Genomic DNA, 10,345 nt, shown 5'->3' on the forward strand with positions numbered 1-10,345 from the left:
ATTGGGTTTGTTTACTCTGGAAAAGAGAAGACAGAGGGGACATAATAGTTTTCAAGTATGTAAAAGGTTGTTACAAGGAAGGAGAAAAAAATTTATCACTAACCTCTGAAAATAGGACCAAGAAGCAATGGGCTTAAATTGCAGCAAGGGAGGTTTAGGCTGGACATTAGGAAAAACTTCCTAACTATTAGGGTAGTTAAGCACTGGAATAAATTGCCTAGGGAGGTTGTAGAATCTCCATCATCGGAGATTTTTAAGAGCAGGTTACACAAACACCCGTAAAGAATGGTCTAGGTGATACTTAGTCCTGCCATGAGTGCAGGGGACGGGACTAGCTGACCTCTTGAGGTCTCTTCCAGTCTTATGATTCTATGATTAAGTCCAAATCCCAGTCTTTAGAGATGAGACTCTATTAATCCACTGAACCACAGTGTCTATAAAATGACTGCCTGCCAAATTCAACTAAGAATAACTTTACATGGATCCAACAAAAAGATCAAAAATATTAATGTGATAAAATAGTAGATACAAAGACTATGTGCCCTGAAATCTACACGTTGTAACATTTTAGATCCTACATCTTCAAGCTAGGGACTCTTGAACAGTGGTTGTCAGTATGTAAATAGGTATGCCAAAATTCACTACTGGAAAGAAGGAAAAAAGTGTTGCTTTTGCAATATTAAAAAAAATCATAATTTAGTATACAAAAGTGTGACTTGTCTAACTTTTTTTTTCTTGATTGGATAGTTCACTTCTCAATATTTCACTAAGGTTCCCGGGTCCAAAATTTGCTGCCCTAGAATTGCTACAGTGTAATCCGAAACCTTACAGCAGTTCCCTCTGCTGGTTTTCAAGCAATAATTAACAAACATTCTACCCAGAGCTGTGCTGACAAATTTTAATGATTCACATAACATAAGCAAAAGCTTTGTTGTCAATAAGAGCCATGTTAACTTCCATTTAATTTAGAAGAATTAACAGAAAAATATGATGTCTGTGATATAGAATACAAACATATGAAGAAGTTCCCTCAAACCTAACAGTGCAAGCGAGCACTCTAGAGTATTATAAATGGAAATAATAAAATTACATTTGCATTACCTTGACCATATCTTGATATTCAACGGTAGAAGTGTTTTTGAGTGTATACTTTGCCTTACAGTCACAATTTCCATTTGACCAAATGTTCATTTTTAAATTAATCAGATTGAGTTTAAAAATGATTTACCAAGAGTTCTCTCTACTACAGCACAAATGGAAAAGACATTATACAGATAAAGTTAAAGAAAACACATTTATTCATTATTTCTTAAGTTGTTTGCATGAAAACTGTCTACTTCTGCTTGATAACACACGCACTTGTTGTTTAGAAACAAAAAATCATCATTTGGTAGCTTTCAATATTTAACTCAACAGGTTGCAAACGTATTTGAAACTAATCCCAACAGGACTCACATGACATTTCAATTAAAAAACTAGAATGATATAAAATTAACATGGCACACATTCAATGGATTAAAAACTGGCTACCTGATAAGTCTAAAAATATAACTGTAAATGAGGAGTCATCATTGAGTGGTTGTTTCTCTAATGGGGTCCCACAGGGATCGGTTCTTAGCCCTACACTATTTATCATTTTTATCAATGACCTGGAGGAAAAAGTCATTACTGATAAAGTTTGCAGATGATGCAAATTGGGGGAGTGGTAAATAATGAAGAGGCCACTGATACAGAGCAATCTGAATCGCTTGAGAAACTGGACTGAGGCAAATAAATGTGTGTTTTAATATGGCTAAATGTATACATCTAGGAACAAAGAATCTAGACCATACTTGCAGGATGGGGCAGGGCTTTGGAGCTCCGCTCCAGCTCCAGGCAAAAACCTGCAGCTCTACTGTTCCGCGCTCCAGCTCCGCTCCAAAACCCTGGGATGGGGGACTCCATCCTCAGAAGCAGTGAATGAAAAATATTTGGGGGAGGATGGTGGATAATCAGCTGAATATGAGCTCCAGTGTGCCACTGTGGCCAAAAGAGCTAATGCAATCCTTGAATGCATAAATAGGGGAATCTCGAGTAGGACTAGGGAGATTATTTTACTTCTCTATTTGGCACTGGTGCGACCACTGCTGGGATACTGTGTCCAGTTCTGGTACCTACAATTAAAGAAAGAGGTTGATAAATTGAAGAGAGTTCAGAGAAGAGCTACGAGAATGATTAAAGGATTAGAAAATATGCCTTATAATGATGGGTTCAAAGAGCTCATTCTATTTAATTTAACAAAGAGAAGGTTAAGGGATGACTTGATTACAGTCTACAAGTATCTACTGGGGAACAAATATTTAATGATGGGCTCTTGAACCTAGCAGATAAAGGTATAACATGACCCAATGACTGGAAGTTGAAGCTAGATAAATGCAGGCTGGAAATAGATTGTAAATTTTTAACAGCGAGAGTAATTAACCATTGCAACAATTTACCAAAGTGGATTCTCCATCACTAACAATTTTTAAATCAGGATGGATTTTTTTTTAATAAAAGATATTCTAAGAATTATTTTGGGGAAGTTCTATGGCCTGTGTTTTAGAGAAAAATCAGACTACATGATAACAGTGGCTCCTTCTGGCATTGGAATCTGTACATTTATGAATATATTATCCAAACTTCACACTGTTTTACAGAACTGGATTACTACTGCTGGATAATGACATCTGCCAGTTTTACATATTGCTCACTTTTCTCTCTCTCTCACATTCTAACACTTACATCCCATGTGAATTGCAGAAATTGTAAGGTAAAATTGGTAAGGACAAGTTTAAGTTAGTTACATGATTTAAATCTTAAACAAAGGCTCAAAGTTTTTTTTTCTCCAACTTTAATAATCACTTTAAAATTTTCATATTAACCCACTTAATTTTCAGTGTAATAATTTATACAGGGCCTTTTTCTTCAATATAGCCATTTGTCCAGTAGGAATGGTATTCTTTATGTAAGAATAAAACTTTGAGGCTCAAATATAAGGCACTGTAGAAATACAAAGTGTCCTACAAACAGCTTTTTGTCCCTAGTGAGGTGGAAAAGGGGCTCCATTTTACAGATGGGAAAACTGATGTACAGAGAGGTTGAGTGACTTCCTTAAAGTCACATATGAAATCTAAGAAAGATACAGAAATAGACCCAGACTTCCTGACTCCCAGTCCTGTACACTGAACATAAGCCTGTCCTTCCTTCCTTCCTTACCCTATAGGGCATATAATCCTATATCTGTTCCATGGAGGGACCTCCTTCATGAACAGACTACTCATATTTGCAAGCTTCTCCAACCACCTTTATTGCCAACCCCTCCTTTGAGTTAATTAGCTCAGTACTAGATAGATTTTTCCCCCCCACACCCTTTCTTCCGTTCTAGACCTTCCACCAAACAGCAGACAAAATTAGGTCTTTCAGTCAGCTAAAACGCAAAGCAAAGACTACAGAACTGCTTCCTGTTTGTCGCTGTCACTCCAAATCTTACAGAAAAAAATCCATTGGCCCTCTACCCTGTGAGGAAACAAAAAGCAACCCAGACAGTCCAGTCCCTTCAGTCAGTTTTGTTCACAAAAGATAACTTTCTTCTAATAACAGGCACACACTGGCAAGCTTTTTCCACCTGGCATCTACTACGTAGGCCAACTGTCCCTTTTCTGTGTCTTCTTCACTACACACTTTTCCTGGATTTGCATCTTATTATTTGTACTACCATAGCACATAGAAGCCCTAGTCATGGGCCCAAATCCCCTTGTGATAGTACAAAAACAGAACAGAAAGATAGCCCCTGCCCAAGGAGCATACAATCTTAGTATGAGACGAGAGATGATCAAGACAGACAGGAGAGAGATCAGACATTACCAAGTTGTTCACAGGAGAAATAATGGGTCCACAGGATCACAAAACAAGAACAGAAAGGAAGGGGAGGTCACATTAGTTTTATAGCACCAATGTGTAAGCCACGTCTCCTATGCCAGAAAGCTTACAGTCTAAGGCCTGATCCTGTAAACATTTAAGTTCTTGTGGAATCTGGTCCTGAATCGACACTGTAACAGACAAAAGCAGAACCAAAAAAGGACTTTTTAAAAACCTCAAGACCAATGTGTACTTACCTTTTTTAAGCATTCCAATTTAGGCAATTTATACACCCAGTCCTTTATTTAAATACCTTTACCTATTTGTTTTGTTCTTAATACTCCTAATACACCTTCCCAGACGGTTTTTATCATCTATTACCAAATGCTCAAGTGGACTTTAGAGAGAGTTGAATTTACGACTAATTTAGTTAAGTTTAAAACTAAAGAAATTGTAAGAATGTATCTTGTTCAGAAACTTCCTTGTGTAACTGCATATCATACATGTATTTTATAAAAGGTATTCAGTTACAAGGAAACTATCTTGGCTATGTCTACGAAGTGGTGAAACCATGCAAGCAATAACCAAGTTTAAATATGCTCACTGACTTCCTTGTCCAGTGTGGACAAAGCTTCCCCCAGCAGTCCCAAGCTGATTGCGTCAGTCACCTAAGCATATAACAGCTGTAAAACAGTACAGGGAAATCTAACATGGCTTCAGCCATTGAGTAGACAAAGCCTACAATACTTTATGAATATGAATGGCCTCACCTAACAAAACAAATAACATTTCATGAGATGATCTGTAAATAACCCAATTATACTGATAAAAGCTTAAGATCTGATGTAGTAAGCCTCAGAAAGCGGGTGGAAACTTTCCTAGAAACTCCTAATTCTTTATTAAAATTTACACCTGCTATTATTATTAGGCTCCGAAGAATTAGACTATATTGGTAAATGTTGGAAACGGTCGATTTCACTGTACACACATAACCCAATGAAAAAAATATTTCATTCAATAATGGAAATTTACAAATGAGCAAAGTAAGAAAAATGTTGCTTGACAACTTAAGAGTTTAAGAATAGATACTTTGTATATTTTAACATGTGATATTGACATTTTGTGTTAACAATTACAAAGCTTTAACATTTTAAATATCAATGTCTGTCATCAAATAATTATTTTGACACCACCGATTGCCAGAAATACACCCCATAATTTCCTGCAAATATGAATTTTTATCAATACATATTTTTAAAATGTTTAAAACTAAACATTGATATTATATGTCTAAATTTAAAAAAAACAACTTAATTCTGTAAAGCCTAGTTGTAGTTAAAGTTGAATCGATTTAAAACCAGGTGTAAGGCTTAAAACGTATGTATACATTCAAAGGATGCTAAATCTATTTTTGAACAACTGAGTGTTGACAAAATAGGAAGATTTAAATTGAGCCCTAATCTGACATGGTTTTTTTGTGCCCTTCAAGAAACCATTTTTGTTAGACAGAAATGCAGTAGATAAATGACTAGTGTAAGTTACATAATTTTTTTTTAAAGTATGCTCAGTTCAATTTCTCTGTATGTAGCTGAGATGGATGCATTTTAGTTGGAAAACAGACAGGCACATTTTAAAGTCAACAGGGCCCCTTAAGTGACAGCTGAGAAAATTAGGTGTAAAACACATGGACTACTAACATAAACCATATCTTAGGGTGGGACTATCTTCACAGAAGGACAAATTTACTCTAACAAGCTCCCGGTTATTGATATAAATGATTTTTCTTCAAATGAAAGAACATACGTCTTATAGTTTCCAGTGTTGTTTTAGCCACACAATTTTAATATTAAGTTAAAAAATAATAAAATAATAATATATGGAGATATACCTATCTCCTAGAACTGGAAGGGACCCTGAAAGGTCACTGAGTCCAGCCCGCTGCCTTCATTAGCAGGACCAAGTACTGATTTTGCCCCAGATCCCTAAGTGGCCCCCTCAAGAATTGAACTCACAACCCTGGGTTTAGCAGGCCAATGCTCAAACCACTGAGCTATCCCTCCCCGGAATTCCTGTTCCTGTGTGTAAAGTTGTTACAAAATTTTACTTATTTATATAAACTATGTACTAAAGATATGGTGAACCCTGTTTAGATATTAAATTGAAGCAATTCTGTTTTTAGCTCCTGTACATGCTGTAGTTTTCACTATCATCTTTGGTGTCAAATTTTCTTATATGACTATTTGTTAGTTTTTCAGCACTATGTTGGCGGTCTCAACCTTTTTTACATTCTTTGCTAATTTTATGGAGAACAATTTATTTTAACTCACCATACCTCTGTAGCACCAACTAATATACCCTGGAATGTGGTTCAAAAATCAGTTCTATTTTCTTTTCAACATACACTGGTTATTGCTAAGAAAAAGATTTGTTTGAACAAAGTACTGCTGGTAAAATGTGTCAGTTTGATAGCCCTGGAAATTTAAACTCTCTTTGTCTACACAGTAAATACTGCATGAGTATCTATATAATTTAACCTGCGGAACTCTCTGACATACAGTATTATTGAGGGCAACAGGATTAGACATTTATGTGAACAAGAACATCCACGGTTACATCAGAAAGAATGAAAATGTGCAAAGGATATTGACCCTCATGACCGTTGGCCTCAATCACTTACTAACTGATAGGAGTTAAGAATAAACTTCTTCTGAAGCATACAACACTAACCACGGTTAGAGACAGAAGACAGGGTCAGACAGACTATTGGTCGTATCCACTATAGCAATAGTTCCTTCAAATTGACTGTTGAGACAGTACTTCTAAACAAACAAACCAGGTTGCGTCACTAAATTTTGATTAAGTCTGACTTTTCTGAGTAAACAAATAGTGCAAGACTGAGCCCTGGTCTACACTACAGAATTACTTTGGTATAACGGCGTTGCGCAGGGGCTGTGAATAATCCACACCCCTGAGTGATGTAGTTATACCGACCTAAGCACCAGTGTAGGTAGTGCTAAGTCGGCAGGAGAGCTTCTCCAGCCAACAAACCTACTGCCTCTCGCAGAAGTAAATTAACTAAGCCGACAGGAGAAACTCTCTCCCATAGGCTTAGAGCATCTTCATTAAAACACTAAAAAGGCTGATGCAGCATTTTAAGCAAGTGTTGACCTGTTCTTCCAATCCTATTTTACTTCCAATCCTAGCGCTTACAGAGATGGTACGTGACCCTGGCCAAGTCATAACTTTGGTGCTTCCGTTTCTCCACTGTTAAATGTACTTACCTACCTCACAATGTACACTAAGAATTAATGTTAATGTGCATAAAGTTTTATTACTGAATACAACATCAAGTTTTCAGTTTTAAAATTTGTGAGATCTGCTTACACCTTAAAATTAAAACAAAACTGGATCCTTGAGTTATTACTGGAGTTACACACAAGTGCACTTGACTATCTTGCATGCGACACTGCATGCCAGAATATTCTGAGTAAGTTTTTCATTTAATATCACCGTTAATGAATATTTTAGCAGATACAGACTGCCATGATAAACGTATGCCAGTACCAAAGAGAACAAACTAATGTCTAGAACAGGGGTTGGCAACCTTTCAGAAGTGGTGTGCCGAGTCTTCATTTATTCACTCTTGATTTAAGGTTTCACATGCCAGTAATACATTTTAATGTTTTTAGAAGGTCTCTTTCTATAAGTCTATAATATATAACTAAACTATTGTTGTATGTAAAGTAAATAAGGTTTTTAAAATGGTTAAGAAGCTTCATTTAAAATTAAATTAAAATGCAGAGCCCCGCAGATCGGAGGCTATGACCCGGGCACTGTGAGTGCCACTGAAAAATCAGCTCACGTGCCGCCTTTGGCATGCGTGCCACAGGTTGCCTACCCCTGGTCTAGAAAAAGGATCATGAGTAGAAATACAAGATAGCCATGCAAGAAAAAATAACTAATATTTTCTTTCAATTTGATTTTTGGAGGGATGTTTTCCTAAAATTCTATAATTGTTTTAGTTGATTTTTTTTTAAATAAGGATACTCATCAAATTAGTATATGGACTGATTGGTTTGTATTAAAAATTAATATATCAAACAACTGATGCTAAAGACAGCTCACAATACAGGTGAAATAAATTTTTGACCTAATTAAGCATTGCATGATGTCTTCCTTACCATTTCTGTAAGTAGTCCAGTGCTTCCAAACGAGCACCAATCTCGAACGTGATCCCTGGACGACTTGGAGGCTTTTTACTCATCTTGATAACTTCTATTTTCTTTTTTCCCCCTACTTTTAGAGAAAATATTTTTTTTATATTGCAAAGCAGAAAGCACTGTTGTTAAAAATACAAATAGCATTCCAAATGAATATATTTTAATCAAGTGAAGAGATACAAATCTATTATAAATGATAGCACTTGTCACTATAGGATCTAGTGGTGCACTAAAACTGAAAATGTTTAGACTGTTGTGCATAATAATATAAAAAGTATATACAAATAGTATTCCTTAATCCCCCCACAAACAGCTATGCCATCAATCTGCAATCTATTTACTTTGAAAAATGAGATACAAATGTGTTCTAATAAGACATTTGGCCCTAATTCCCCAACAGCTTTAGTGATTTTATAATCATTTTCCTAGTTTTATGTTTCCCCCCTGCCCTGTTGCTGTACAAAAGGCCACACAAGCAAAAGGGGAAAGTGACTGACTATACAGAGGAAAGCATAACTATAGAAATGTACCAGCTAATGAACAACATAAACTGACAATATAGAGAAAAATATTGATTTTCCTATAAGTTTTCTGTCAATAATCTTGCATCTTATGTGCAACCATAGCAGATAACATTTCATCCAAAAGGACCAGTTTTAAATTGATGATGTCTCTATTTAAAATCATATAGTGCATAAGGGTCCCCCCAAAGGCCTAGGCTGGTCTGTGTTGGGGGTAACACCCAGGCCTTGGTCTGGTCTGTGTCCATCTGGGTTCAGGGATGCGGGAGGGAGCGCCCCAGGAGTTGGGCCACTCTGTTTATCTGGGTTGGGGAGGATGTAGGGGATCCCCCAAGCCCTGGTCTGTCTAGATGTCTTTCCGGGGGGTGGGAGTGTGTAGAAAATCACCCAGCCCCTGGGCCAGTGTGACTGTCTGGGCTGGGGAAGGGTGGGGTGTAGGGGATGCCCTAGGCCCTGGACCCATCTGTTTCTGTCAGGGGCAGTGGAGGATCCCCTTGGCGGCTCTGTCTCTGGAGGGGAGAGGGGGAACCCCAGGCCGCTCTGGGTCTCTGTCGGGAGGGGGGAGGGAAAGATGGAGCCCCCAGGCATCAGCCCCCTCTGGGGCAAAGGGAGGTTTAAAACCCCAGGCCCCGGCTCCGCGGGGAAAGCGCCCCAGGAACCGGCCCAGAAGAAGCCTCAGGCCACGGTTCTGCCTGCGCAGGTGCAGGGGAGGCGGGAGACACCCGGGGCCCAGGCTCGGCTGGGGGGACAGAGGCCCGGGAGCCCGGCCCGTACCCCTCTGCCCCGGACTCCTTACCGCCTTCTCCGCCTCTCGGGACAGCAGCTGGGCCTGTCGCGGCCCCGAGCCCGGCCCGGAGCCCGAGCCGCAAGCCCAGCCGGCTGCGCACGCCGCGGCGCCTCCCGCTCCGACCGGGGACGGTGGGTGAGCAGCTCGGTGCGGCGGGGTGCACCTCCCTCAGAGCCCCATAGTCCCCCTCTGCCTGCGCCCCGCCCCTCGCGCCCCAGCGCCCAGCCGCTCCGTCACCTCCCTGCGACACGCCGAGGCGGGGCAGGGCGCCGCCATCACCCCCCTCACGTGACCAGGGAGCAGCGGCGCGACAGCCGCTTTACGGCGGGGCGGGGCACAGGGACTGGAACAGCGATAAGCGGGGGTGGGGGCGTGTGAAAGGCTGGCAGCGCCACGCTGAACGGGGGGTGGGAAAGGTGCGCTAGGCTTGGGGTTGTGTGGGATGCGGTCAGGGGCGTAGGGGGAGGTAAGAGCTTAGAGGGGGACTGGAGTATAAACTTTTAGGGGGATGAGGTCAGGGTTATGGGGTGAGAGGTGGTTTGGGGTATAAGTTAGCAGTAGGGGGATGAGATCAGTGTTATGGGGTGAGGGGGTGTTTTGAGGTTTAAGAGCAATGTTATGGAGGTGAGAGAGGTGGTTTGGGGTATAAGAGCAGTGAGTGGATGAGGGTCAGTGTTATGGGGTGAGAGGGGTGGTTTGGGGTATAAGAGCAGTGAGGGGATTAGGGGTGGCTTGGGGTATAAATTAGCAGTAAGGGGATGAGGTCATTTGTGGAGTGGGAGGATGGGTGATTTGGGGGTACAAGTTAGCTGTGGGGGGATGAGGGTCAGTGTTATGGGGGTGGCATAGGAAAGGCCTGGGATGAGTAAGCAGGGAGCGGTAAGGCCTGAAATGATGGGGATAGGATTAGCCCTGGCTTTTTTGAGTAAAGGCAGGTA

At 40.2% G+C, this 10,345-nt stretch overlaps 1 protein-coding gene across 10 annotated transcripts in view; it reads right to left on the minus strand.

The window, feature by feature from the left end:
* The window catches only part of PHF20L1 (PHD finger protein 20 like 1), an 83,599-nt gene extending 73,995 nt beyond the window's left edge, over positions 1-9,604 (minus strand). For 9 of the 10 annotated variants that reach the window (XM_054018190.1, XM_054018186.1, XM_054018185.1 and 6 more), the window contains exons 1-2: positions 9,417-9,604; positions 8,061-8,175 (exon numbers count right to left, since the gene is read on the minus strand). In XM_054018190.1, coding sequence (XP_053874165.1) covers positions 8,061-8,143 — 83 coding nt within the window. In that variant the 5' untranslated portion in view covers positions 8,144-8,175; positions 9,417-9,604. The remainder of the gene's footprint in view (positions 1-8,060; positions 8,176-9,416) is intronic. The other variant, XM_054018182.1, reaches the window with a different exon arrangement.
* Positions 9,605-10,345: the final 741 nt, after the last annotated feature.

Source organism: Malaclemys terrapin, chromosome 2 (genome assembly GCF_027887155.1).
Source record: "Malaclemys terrapin pileata isolate rMalTer1 chromosome 2, rMalTer1.hap1, whole genome shotgun sequence".
In the NCBI taxonomy this organism is placed as follows: domain Eukaryota; kingdom Metazoa; phylum Chordata; order Testudines; family Emydidae; genus Malaclemys; species Malaclemys terrapin.